Source organism: Podarcis muralis, chromosome 10, assembly GCF_964188315.1.
Source record: "Podarcis muralis chromosome 10, rPodMur119.hap1.1, whole genome shotgun sequence".
Lineage (NCBI taxonomy): Eukaryota > Metazoa > Chordata > Lepidosauria > Squamata > Lacertidae > Podarcis > Podarcis muralis.
The window spans coordinates 51,315,130-51,328,847 of NC_135664.1; the positions used below are offsets into that span (position 1 = coordinate 51,315,130).

Sequence of the window (13,718 nt, forward strand, 5' to 3'; positions counted from 1 at the left end):
GTAATTATCACTTGGATGAGGTTCAGGTCTTAGAGGAGCTGCCAGGTCTTTCATGAGAGAATGAATCCCTCCCATGGAGAAACCGTAGAAGAAAGGGAAGAAGAAAAGAACGGATGGTTTTGATTTTCCCATTTGGGTGTCGTCTCAAGGTTCTGTCTGAAACAAGGTACCTCCTGCACTATTCAATATGGAGGTGCAAAGTGGAACTGGAACAAACAGTTGCCGTGCAGAGTTCAGGGTTCCAGCCATCTTCCAGACTACTCCATTTCATTACTACCTCCCTCTTGGTTCTCCATGCCATCAATCGGCATTACAGGTCTACATGCTCAGTCTTCATTGAGCTCCCCAACCCCCAAAGTTTGGTCATAGTTCTGCAAGCTTTGGTGCTCTGCTCCCCCAAAACCTGCTGATACTCCCTCTTTCTTGTGAGTGATGCTTTCTTGCCTATTAGCACTTGGGGAATTGAGACCACATTCATATATGATAGATTAGACAGACAGACAGACAGACAGACAGACAGACAGACAGATGATAGATAGATAGATGGGTTTCTTCATAGTAGTATTCTTTTGTCTTCTAGTTGGAGGGGAATGGGGGAATGAAGTTAGTGTAAAAAAAAATCTGGCAAACAAATTTTTGGGGAGCAGATCTGTCTCACATGAAAAAGATTCTTCAAGCCTTATTTCAGATTTCCAGAGACATACGTTCTGTGTGGATACAAAAAGGAATTCCTTTTGAAGCTTACCCTGCTCATTCCCAAGTTCTAAATAGATATTGAGTGACTAATTATTTTTGAGTGCTTTATTACGGTTCCTTCTGTTTTTCTTTGGCCGTTTACTGACATTGAGTAATGCAACTTGAAAGGAGCTAGTTATTCCTGAGGGGGAAGACAACTTTATAAGCTATTAGGGGTTTCAAAACAATCTCATGGCTCGGATTATACATCTTTAAAATAGTGATAGTATCAAAGTGCTGGTTGATTTGTAATTTAATGGGGATTTGTTTTTATTTTTTACCCATGTTTGATAGATAAAGTGTGCAGAAAGCTGATAAAATTCTTGAGCATGTGTCTAAGAATATCTGTGAAGTATTTTTATGGTAACCAGTAATCACACCACATGGAGAAACATCTCCTGGTCTGTTTTTATTAAAACATTAATTCCAAGAGTGACAAGTTGGATCACTATCTTTCAAAGTTTGGTTGGTAATGATATGCTCTGCAGACTTTGAAGAAAACCTTTGTCTAGACAAAAGACATCTTAGGAAAGATTTCAAAATGTACAGTTTATTTGAAACCTCTGCTGACTTTGTTGCATTTATGGCTGGAATTATCTGTATTTGGGAGATCTTTAGGGGCCAATATACTGTGCTTTCTCAGGGTTTTGGCATTTGAACTGCAAGAAAACAGATCAAATTGACAAAATGCAATCTACCGAAAGTTAGTCTTAACCTTGGCTTAACACGCCATACATTTAAAGCACATTTCCCCTCCCACTAAGAATCATGGGAACTGTAGTTTACTGTTCAGAGCTTTAATTCCAAGCACACTCAACAAACTACAGTTCCCAATATTCTTTGGGAGAGGAAATGTGCTTTAAATGTATGGTATGAATGCAGCCATGGCCCCATTGAAAGTAACAGAAGTTCACACTCCTGTTTACCCTGAATCTAGCACACCTTTACTGTGCTCCCACATAAAATAAGCCACAATCCAAATCTATCTTTTATCTAGCCTGTTGTTTGTTATGTGTTTTGACGTATCCCCCCCCCCAAACCAGCTTTGATCTGAATTAGGGAGAGAGGGGGCCAGAGAGAGAGCTCTGAACTTGGAGACAGAGAATGGGCTTTGGATTCCCCCTCCCCACCACTCCAAGGCCCCTGCTCTGACACTGCAACATTGGTGGGGCAGAATAAGGGGGGAAGGCCAGAGGAAGGTTTGGATCCATAGTCTTCTCAGTCTTCCAGCATGCCTCCAAACCCGGTATTGACACCAGCAGTTTCTTCCAATGTATTATTATTTAAAATAATTTATTTGGTTTTTTAATGGGAAGGTTGAAGAAGCACAATAATGCTGTTCCACCCACACACCTGTTCTACGGGTGACAGCCCTGCTGGGGTTGGACGAAGCAGTTCCCTCCTTTCAGATTTAGGTCTGCAGGCTAAGAAACAATGCTCAGGCTGGCCCACCCACAACACCTCTTTAGTCTGGCTTTTGACACTTGAGATGTATATTTTAGGACCCCCCCCCCCTTATTTCTATGACAGTAAGTTGTTTAATGTAACCCACACTAGGACTCTAGGGTGAAAGACGGGTAAATTGTAATAATAATCATAAGGCGTTAAAAGTAACCAAAAAGACACCCAGAAAAGGTCCGTTATATGCATAAAGCTAGAATGCTTGGGTAAGAGTAAGTGACTTCCTTTCATGTAGCTAAGAGGTAATATTGTGCTTTTTGCAATCCATCAGTGTATAATTTTTAGGAAACAAATGAACAGTAGTAAGGCAAGTTGGCTTCTGAATGATGCAGCCAGTATTATTTCCTATAGCCATCTTCAAGTGTAGGTCTGGGGATCCTATCCCTGGGGCCAAATTCCTCTCTCTCTCTGACTCCCAGAATTCTCTCCAAGCCACACCTCCTCTGCACACCCTCTCCCTAAACCACACCAGCCCTGCTTTTATCCCTCATTGTAGGTCCTTGAATTCTGATATTGCCTGGATGGAGGACAGAGGAGTGTGAGAGTGCTGTACAAAGGCAACATTTACATTCATTGGCCCACCCACTGGGTCTCCAGAAGGCTGCCCAGAAAGGAGGCAGCCCCAAAAGGGGCTCTTTTCAAGAGCTTCCACTACCATGATGCTTAGTGGTTTGCCTCTTCCAGTGATTCTGTTGCTGCTGCTGCTGCTGCTGTTACTACTACTACAGCTAATAGCGAAGATAATTATACTTGTCTAAGGCTTTTCATCTTTATGGCACTTAGCTACCAATTTTGCTTCAGAACGTTCCTGTTGTGCTTCTGAATGTAAATGTCCATTAGTCATAGGCGATGAAAGGCCGCTTCAGCACGGCTGTTTAAGTGTAAAATGTGATTCGTGCCACACACACAACCTCACTCCCAGGTAGTCCACGTTAATCCAGGATAAACACCGCCCTTAGCATTGTACACAAAATGGTGGGTGTGACTTGGAATCCTCACTTTAGATATAATGCAACAAAACAGTGATAGAAACCCACTCTTGAGCTACACTGCTTACGGATACAAGAGGGCACAGTGAGGTAATTTTAGGGCTTATCCACACTGTTTGCCCCACTGCTTTCCCCTGGGAAAACCTGCAATTTAGCACTGAATTGGAGCAAACGGCAGTCAAGTTTCCCATGGATTGTCTTTGTTCTGAGCGGTTTTCCGGGGAGAAGAAGTGGGGCAAAGGCAAAACTGCTTGGATCTGTGCTTTCTAAGCGCAGGACAGGCGGAAGTGTGGATGAACCCTTAAACTCTGGACATAATGGTTTGAGGGAGCCCCTTCCCAGTGACGGCTGGCACCTATTGGAACTGGTAAGGCAGTAGGTGGAGCCACGGCTAATGACAGGCAGATCCAGCTAAGGCCGATTACACATTACTCTGGCTCCAGTGCACTCCCATGGTGGCATTTGAAGCGTTTCTCCTCAAACTAGCTTCCATCCAATTAAAAAGCGGAGGTGTACGCATTTCAGGCATCAGATGACAACTTCATTCAATAGAAAGGCGTAGGGAAACAAATCGGGTAATGTGTGTACAGCTCAGTAAAACGCGACTTGAAATGCAGCAGGAGGAAACGACCTCACTGAGCTTTAAGCCACTAACATGTCCATGCCCTAAATCTAGTTTTGTTCCCATTCTCCTCTTTGCTGAGTTGTACAGAGGGCACCACTGAGGCTGCACACACACCATACAGTTTGTTCTGTCTCAGCTTCTGCCAGCCTAGCAGTTCAGAAGCACACCAGTGCAAGTAGATAAATAGGTACCGCTGCGGCAGGAAGGTAAACAGCGTTTCTGTGCGCTCTGGCTTCTGTCATGGTGTCCCATTGCACCAGAGGCGGTTTAGTCATGTTGGCCACATGACCCAGAAAGCTGTCTGTGGACAAACACCGGCTCCCTCGGCCTGAAAAGCAAGATGAGTGCTGCAGCCCCCAAGTCGCCTTTGACTGGACTTAGCCGTCCAGGGGCTTTTTACCAATTAATTAATTTTTTTTTTTTTACAGTTAAAGCACATTTAAAATACAGTATGATTGCATCTTAGTTGCACAATTTCAACAAAACTTGGTTGAAGGCAGGCTGGTTGAAATTGTATAAGCTAAATCCAAGGCAAGGTAGAGATCTTAAAACCTTTTTTTGCACCTGGTTTGCTTGGGGTTACCTAGCAAGAGGTTTTAAGCTCTCTACCTTGCTTGAGGGCAAGGTCTGCTCAGAGCACCGGCTCTGGGATGCAAATTATAGTGCACTGTCACACAACAACCAGTAAACTGGGGTTTGTGCTTGCCCTCCAGAATGACTGGCTTGATCCTGGTTTGCAGTTTGGGGTTGCATGGCAAGTGATAATCACAGTTTGGTGATGTGGATGGAACAACAAAGTATAGCTGGTGCTGAAAGGTAAATAATTTAATCTGAGCACACAATGAAAGAAGAGAGCAGGAGGTGGCATTAGAGAGGGCATGAGCCCATGGTAGGTTCTCAGTTATCTAAGTCATGACTTTGAAGGGCCAAAACATTAAATCTAAACTTCAACCATAGCACGTTTAGGCTTTATATTTTAGCAAGTACTTCTAATCTTTAAAATGCCCACTTTTTCATACAGAAGATGTGGGGGTTTTTCCTTCAGAATTCCATTGGTGAAATTTTAATTACGCAGAATAATTATTTATTCAAATTCACTTTGTGACCCTCCCCCATAGAACAACTCCCATTAGTTAATCACATACAAGTTGCTTGTTTGTTTAGACTTCTGATCGCCTATTTATTTTGGATATCATCCACCAACAAACCACACCAAATAGAGTGCTTTTTTCTTCCTGTTTTCCTTCTCTCACTCTTACATGCTAGCGTGTTGGCATATTTCACAGTGGCAAACCTACATTTTGGGGAGCCCTGAAACTTGAACTGTCCTGGGGGGAGGGGCTTCACAACCAGCAATGAGGTCTGGGTAATCACTGTTACCGGCTTCAGTAGGGTTGTTCCACAACAGACCACCACATTAAAAGAACAAAACTATTACATCTCAGATTTTGATTAAAACTGGTGCTCTGGATTATCTCACATGTCAAAGTCACTGGTGTGAATAAGATTTTTTAAGCGACTAAAGTCGCTTCTGGGGCCCCTCTGGGATTAGGGACCCTGAAGCTTAAGCTTAATTAGTTTCATAGTAGATCTGCCCCAATATTTGACACACATGCACATGGAATCTGTGTCACAGTAACTGATGTTATGTGCTCCTATGCAGCGGCGTAGCGTGGGTTGTCAGCACCCGGGGCAAGGCAAGTAATTTGCACCCCCTAACCCGTGGATTTGCGCCCCCTAACCCGTGGATTTGCCCTAACCCCAGATGTTGCGCCCGGTGCAGCCGGGCCCCCCCCCCCTGCACCCCCCACGCTACGCCACTGCTCCTATGTTCCCGAGGCACCGCAGCAGAAGCAAAATATATCATATTTCTAAACTAGAATTATCTATAATGAAATAATGGCTAAACGTACCGTATTATTATTATTATTATTATTATTATTTATACCCCACCCATCTGGCTGGGCTTCCCCAGCCACTCTGGGCGGCTTCCAAAAAATATTAAAATACCGTAATACATCAAACATTAAAAGCTTCCCTAAACAGGGCTACCTTCAGATGTCTTCTAAAAGTCTGGTATGTTAATGATAAAATGTTCACTGATTCTAAAGGGACTTTGGGTTGGTTGTTAAATGACTTATTACTTAAATAAGTGTCTGTAAGGATGACATAATTACTAATATTATGACATTCATTGAAATCACAGCCTGACGAAACATAATGGAATTTCTGTTCTCATTTTCCAGCCTCCAAACACCTTGGATGAAAATGCCCCAATGTGAGTGGGATTGAATGTGTTTCAATGCCATTCTAATCAATGGAACAAGTATATAACAATGAATTTAAGTTCCATTGAAATCATGATATTTGTGACTTTAGTCCCATGGATTTCAATGAGGCTCAAGCTCAACTAACTTTCTCTGGATCGGGGTCAGTATGTTCACTTGTATTTAGGAAAAAATGCCCTACTAATTATTTATCATATATGAATACCCACATATAGATATCTTGAAACCAACTCTTTCACTTGGTTTTATTGTTCCCTTTGGCTGACAGACAGAACAAAGATCACAGAAAGTGAGGAATATTTCAGATTTCAAAAAAACAAAGTCAGTTATTATTTCCCTCTCTGCTCTCTCTCACACAGTTGTTAATAGCATAAATAAGAAAACACTGGGAACAAAAAGGAAATATTAGGAAGAATACAGATTTTTTCCTCCCTATGGCCAAAAACTGACCAGAACAAATAATGAAGATACCTTTTTCATCCCTTTGCTGGGGACTAGTTTTGTCCTTTGAAAAATAATGTAGCTCTTTAATAATAACAGTTAAAAGGCAGGCTTGAAGAAGATGTCCATTTCTGAAGATGTTTTCTTAACTGCAGACTTCTTCAAATTCGCTATAGGGCGATGAAGCTAATGAAGTTTTCGATTCTCCATCACTGTTGCATTCCCTTCTTAAGCTAAGATCAGAAGCACCAGCGGCCTCCGCAGCTGGGACTGCTATTTTAGGAATTGTCCCTAAAGGCTGATGGTCCAGCAAGTTCTGGAGGTGTTTGATATAAGTGATGGCAGCTCTCAAAGTCTCCACCTTGCTGAGACGCTTGTCAGCAAACTCCTTGGGCAGGTGGTCTCGGAGGCGCGTGTAGCCCTCATTCACACAACGAACCCGTTGCCTCTCCCTCTCGTTCCTCTTTCGAATGAAGGCAGGCTCAAAAGAGTAGTCATAGACTCCTACGTACCCAGAAAAGGGCAAGTAAGAGAACCTTCCTGAATATCCACCGTAGGCTTGGTGGTCCCAGTATGCCGGGTCAAAATGGAAAGGAACCCCAAATGGTTCTCGGAGTGGTAACCCATGAGGGTTGGGGTGGCCGTTTCCGAGGGATGCTGGCCCTGAGAATGAGATCCTGTTCAGTAGCCCCTCGGCGCTATTACTTCCCATTTTGAAGTGATGCTGTGCCAACGTCCAACACGGGCTCTACGGAGTTAATCCATTGATGAGAAGGCCAAATGGACCAGATATATCTTTGTGGTGGTCAGAGCAGTAGTATACGCCCAAGGTTTCTTTTGTAGCAGCAGTAATAATTCCAGAAAGCCGCTGTTGTGTCTGGATATCAGCTCTGCTCCTGGATCTGTTATTATAGAGGTAGGATGGCTTCTAATTTATAAGCAGGCTTCTAGGACCATCACTCCACATGTTAAACCCAGGTTTTCCTCTGATCTTCATATTTCAAAAGATAATGAGAGGGTTCCTGTGTTCCTTTTCTCCTAGCTTGGATGTGTGACTATAGAGGCAAAGCCAAACATAAATAATCTTCCAGGCTGTAAACACTCCTCATGTATTGTAATCCATAGTGCCCTTTGATATTACCCGTCTCCAAAAGGATGGGTAACTTGAAAAGTTTACAGGCAGCTGCCAAGTGTTGCCAGAGCTCCTCCTTCTCAAGAAGCAAGGATCTCCTGTCTGCTGAAAAATTAGCCAAGGGCTTTCGATACCAAAAATCCAAAGGGGTAAGGTCAGCCTTTCTGGCTTCCGCTGTTCTAACGAAACTGAAGAAGCTTATAGAAAAGTTTGCAAACTTATACCATTATCTGACTACTTTGGGGGGAAGAGTGGGGGGTAGTAGGATTGGGAGATATAGAAAATCAAGGGAAAGAGTGCTCCCTTGTGGTTGAAAGCTGTCAGGTGAAGCATGTGCTTTGCAAACACCAGAGGGGCTGTGAACACAATCTGGTTTACTCTACATCCAGTGCATTATTACCACTGGTTTGCGAAGCTGTGAACACACAGTGTTAACCATAATCCACATCTTTGCTGCAATTTCTTGTGAAATGCTGCATTTTGATGCATTTCCCCCCAAACCGGCTTCAATCCAATTTGAAAACACAAGCCATATGAAGACATCCACGCCGCCTCTCCACCCCCTGGTGTGGACAGACAGGTGAGTTGAAAACACATCCCTCTGGATGGACGTGTACAGCACATCATGCAAAAGTTTGAAACACAGCAGAGGGAAATTACCTTGCTGCATTTTAAGGCGATAATGTGTACAAAGTCAGGGATAGTTTTGTATTCTGGTGTGTTTGTGCAACAGCTACAAAGGAAATATGGAAGCACAGTGGGCGGTTATGGAGTTATGGGAGGTCCAGGAGGAGGACATGAGCACAAAAGCACTCTCTCACTCGTGATCCCCAGTTTATTTAAAGGTATACAGCTCTGATACTGTAGAGAGTATACCCATACGCAGTCTAGTAGTAGCTGCTGGTTAATAGTGCAAATAACTTAAGCTGGAGTGGGACCATGTTCTCCAAACCCTTCAGCCAGAAGTCAATTGCCAGAATTACATTTCATTATTGTAGTGTAAACTCTCTCTCTCTTTCTCTAGATATTAGACACCCTACTTCAGTGTAGACTGTACACTCACCTGCTACTCCTGAGCTGAATTTTAGCCCACGATCATTTTCCATTAAAAAAAAGGTTTATAAATGTTTGCAAGAAAATTAATGTAAGCATAAAGGTGTCATCTTGTGAGATTAGAGAAAATGATATGGTATTCTTTTTGCAAGCGGTACAAAGAAAATAGTCTTGAAAAGGTTTGCGGAGCGCTCTATCACCCCCAAGAAATGAAAGTAATTACTTTGGAGTGTAAAATGCCCCATTGGGCATGTCATCTCTTGCTTATGAAGGGGGGTGGGGGAGAGCAAGAACTGACTGTTCAGGCTGTACTATACAAAAAGAAAACCCACAAGCAATTTCATTGTGCCAGATATTAATCTGAACAAGGCTAGTCCCGTTTCAGAATAGGCAATACTTACCAAGGACTAACTTCTCTCTGAAGTTAGCAGGCACATTTCTGAGCAAATATGCATGCATTGCATCTTGGCCCCCACATTCTTCTGTGTTCCTAATACCCTAGTTTCTTTTTTGGATGAAATCCTAGCTGTGCTTAACAAAATATGATGAGAGAGGGAGGGCGAGGAACTTCCCTTGCTTGATTTTAGTAGAGCTGGGTTTCACCATTCAACCCCTTTCATATATATATATATGGGACACGGGTGGCGCTGTGGGTAAAAGCCTCAGCGCCTAGCCGATCGAAAGGTCGGCGGTTTGAATCCCCGCGGCGGGGTGCGCTCCCGTCGTTCGGTCCCAGCGCCTGCCAACCTAGCAGTTCGAAAGCACCTTCGGGTGCAAGTAGATAAATAGGGACCGCTTACCAGTGGGAAGGTAAACGGCGTTCCGTGTGCTGCGCTGGCTCGCCAGATGCAGCTTGTCACGCTGGCCACGTGACCCGGAAGTGTCTGCGGACAGCGCTGGCTCCTGGCCTATAGAGTGAGATGAGCGCACAACCCCAGAGTCTGGCAAGACTGGCCTGTACGGGCAGGGGTACCTTTACCTATATATATATATGTGTGTGTGTGTGTGTGTGTGTGTGTGTGTGATGTCATGGCTCAGTAGCGGCAGAGCACATGATTTGCATGCAGAGGGTCCCAGTTCAGTCCCCAGCATCTCCAGGTAGCGATGGGAAAGATTCCTGCCTGAATCCCCAGACACAGAGATGTTGCCATCCAGTGCAGACATCTCAGTACTGAGCCAGCATAAGGCTGCTGCCTCTGTTCCTAATCCTAGTAAATTCTTAGCAGCGGAATCCTTTCACACAGCAATATAAATCATAATTAACTTCATCAAGCCACACCTGGAAAGAAGAGTAAATGGTTATTTAGTTGTTAACCAAAGTGGTTAAAGATAGGAAAGCTGCATTATACTGCAACAAACCGTTGAGGGAAGTAACATTTGATTCCTACTGTGCCTGAGCATTATTTAGCTGAGCAAATTCACATTCCATACCAGGTAATTATGAGCTTTGGCAACAAAAATTCATTAACAGGGAAGGATCAAAGTATGTTGTTGGGCGCTCCCAAGTGTAAATTTTTGGATTTCCCTCCCTACTTTGATTGTAAATCATGCATTTATTTTGTTGTTATATTTCTCTTTTGCGTTGTTGTTTTTTAAAAAACCTTAATCAGGCTTTACGCACACAAAAATACACATGTTCAGGCCAACTTTCTGGAAGTTTTGAATTATACTGTACTGAATAGATTGTTTTCCTCATGGGACAATCCAGGCTGCCCCTTTATTGATATTATGGCACACTTTGAGAATAGGGGAAATTAACATGCCAACACCAGGCATCCCAGCTGCCAGCTTCCGATCATGGCATGGAAACCCCATGTGATGGTAGAGATCTGCACAGTAAACCAGGGTACATATTGCAGGTGCCACATGGCAGAGCAGTCAGTGGAGCATGCAAATACTGCTTCAAATGGCTACTGCAAGGCATAGACCAGAGCTAGCTTGGGTCATTTACAGCACAGTGCTAACCCTGTTTACTCAGAATATTGAATTCAATGTGGCTCGCTTCCAGGTAAATGGGGTGAGGATTGCAGCCATAGAGACTTCTGATTTAGAAAACAGACTCCCCAACCTCATTTGAGAAAGGGGTTGATGTATTCCTCAAGGCAAATGCAGAGAGCATGAGATGCTCCCGCGTTAATTAAAGAATTGTCAATTTGTTTATTGGGCTTGTTTATATACTTTTGTAATTTTTGTGTGTGTGTATATATATATATATATATATATATATATATATAATTACTTTCTTCCCCACTCTGGGACTGAAAATATTAAATGAAAAGCAGGCTATCAACACTCCAGATTCAACCATCCCTATTCATATTATGACTTTGTTTGCTGTATAGTGTTTTAACTCTGTATTCATTTGAGGAAAACTTTGTCATATCTATGAAGAAACCAATGGAGGTGACTGAGAACAGGACCATCTCTGGAATGTGTAGGTGCATGAACATTTTCAGTGCATGATGATGCACTATAGGAAACTGATAGGTTGGCACCAAATAATCTGTTGAGTTCTGAAAATGTTTTGCCTTTTTCCTGTGTTTCCTGTTATAAGAGCAAAAGGTAGAGGTACAGACAGCCGAATGCCTACAAGTTTCTTCCTGCACTGACATTCTCCTCTGGCACTTCCTTTCAATACTGCAGTGGCTGCAAATTTATCAGATTACAAAAGCACACGCCACCACATTTTGCGGGATTTGCTGTTACGGTCTGGGAGAAATTTGTGGATTGATTTAAGCAGCATTTGCAACTTGCATGCATGTGTCGTCAACTGGTAGTATAGTAGGTGATTGTGTGGGTAGCTTACAGTTCATACAACCACCATGACGGCGGATTGCAAGAAATAACATGACATAGTTTTCTAAGGATAGTCTGTGAATAACAATTTAGTCACTATCTTTTGAGTTGGTGTTTTAAATTTTGGCAGCTTTCTGGCTCTAAAGAACAGAGCTGGGGAAATACAATACTGAAACAGAATCTATGATGCTCCGCCAATGACATCTTTGTTTGAAATGTGCAGAAACCTAGAACAGCCTCTGTGAACTGAAGGAAATATTTCTTTTCTTCTTAGTACTGAGTGACAATGGATGACAAAAATCACCAGAAACAAAAAGTAGCCTTTTAAGGTCAAGACACACATTTGATGTTAACGTAGCCCTGAGCATAAAGCTTTAAAAATTATTTTGCATTGCTTGTTCCAGCAGACTCCATCCAAGCTACCTTGGGCCTGGGAATTCCCTGCTCTGATCCAGCAGGTAAGCAACAGGAATCCGTCTCCATGCTTCCTGCAATAGACCACCAATGGCAGATTACCTCCTGGGGGAAATAACAGCTTGGAAGCGGGGAGTGATTTCAATGGAATCACAACAGGAGGGAAAGGGACTGTGTGATATAGCATTGAGTGTTGGTCTAGGAGTTGGGAGACCAGGGTTCAAACTCCCACTCAGCCATGAAGATCACGGGATGACCTTGGGCCAGTCACTGCCTCTCAGCCTGACCTACCTCACAGGGTTGTTGTGAGGATAAAATGAGGAAGGGGAGAACCGTGTAAACCTTGAGCTCCTTGGAGAAAAAGGTTGGATATAAATGCAATAAGCAAACAAACCACTCTCCATGTGGTCCCATTCCTGGTTGGAAATCCTGGAGACTCTAATTTTTAATGTAAAAACAGGACATGTTAAATGCATGCACACTTTCGAAGATGATAAAAACTTTTATTTACCACTAGCTTGCTGTTTTATTATGTTCTCAAGGAAATTTTAGTACTGCCCACTCACAGTGTGTTACTACTACTGATGTTTTACTGCTGTCATTCTGTTTCTTACTGAGGTATTCTATTTTTTGTTCATTATAGTGCTTCTTCTTTTTATTATAAGTCCATTGGTTTCTGTATTACTGGCAAGAAATAATTAAGGTACATTCAAGTCGCTTGAGCACTCCTTCTGGATGAAAAGCTGGGGCAGAAATCAGACAAAGAAATATGCCTCTTCAGTCTCTTAAGATGCGACATTAATGTTCCCCACTCCACCCCAATCAGCACAATCCCATGTGCATCTAAATCCGAAGTAAACCCCACAAAGATTAATAGGGTTCACTTAAGAATCTGAGAGGAGCCGTGCTGGACCACAGGCCCATCTAATCCAGTATCACAGTGGCTAACCAGATGCCCATGGGAAGTCTTACAAGAAGGAATGAAGTGTGACAGCATACTCCTCACTTGGCAATTCCCATCAAAGGGAGCCCAGAGGCTATTGCCTCCAGCAGCGGAGGGAAAACACAGCCCACCATGGCCAGTTGCTGTGGATTTGCCTAGTCTTTCAAAGTCGTGGAAGTTTGTAGCCATCACTACATTCCATGGGAGCGAATTCCATAGTTTTAAGTGTGCCAGCACTCGGCTTCATTGTGCGCATCTAGTCTTATGGAGAGAAACGTCTCCCTACCCATTTTCTCCGCACACCATCTTACAAACCTCCATCATGTCCATTTCTTTGGGTAATCAAGTACCTTTAACGGGCTTGGCTCCCCTCCTCCCCGTCCCTTGTCCTGTTTTTAAAGAGCTCCAGATACCATACTCTTTTTCTCATGGGGGAAATTTTTCCATGCCCTTGATCGTTTTGCATTGCCTTCTCCAAATATATCGCTTTTGGGGGGGGCGGGGGGGGGAGAGAAGCTGAAGAGATCAGAGTTGCGCGTAGAAAATATCCGACGGGTGGTGGCAAATACACACAGGTTTTATTAGGCGATCACTTCCATGTCATAAACTGATTATAAAGCAAGCTGCAGGCTTATCACCCGCTTGCCTGCAAGCAAGCCCCTTCCTAGTTGTGTGTGTGTGTTTAGAGGGGAGGTGTTACTTCCGAGGTAACTGTGCATTAGGCAGCACGAGGGTCGACCACCAGGCACGCGTATTACCAGCCCTCCCTGCTCCCCCACCCCGCTCGCTCGCCCCCGCCCAATCGCGGCAGGAATGGAGAGTACGAGAGAGAGGGAAGCAC

The 13,718-nt window shown here is 43.5% G+C and overlaps 1 protein-coding gene across 1 annotated transcript; it reads right to left on the bottom strand.

Annotated features, from left to right (window-relative positions):
• Positions 1-6,398: 6,398 nt before the first annotated feature.
• ASCL4 (achaete-scute family bHLH transcription factor 4) lies at positions 6,399-8,409 on the bottom strand. The gene has a single exon (XM_028747809.2). It carries the CDS (start codon positions 7,249-7,251, stop codon positions 6,685-6,687), a length of 567 nt encoding a protein of 188 aa, XP_028603642.2. The 5' UTR covers positions 7,252-8,409; the 3' UTR covers positions 6,399-6,684.
• Between the last annotated feature and the right edge of the window lie 5,309 nt (positions 8,410-13,718).

Excerpts from the sequence above, each read along its gene's own strand:
- ASCL4 (XM_028747809.2), bottom strand. The coding sequence starts at position 7,251 with ATGGGAAGTAATAGCGCCGAGGGGCTACTGAACAGGATCTCATTCTCA.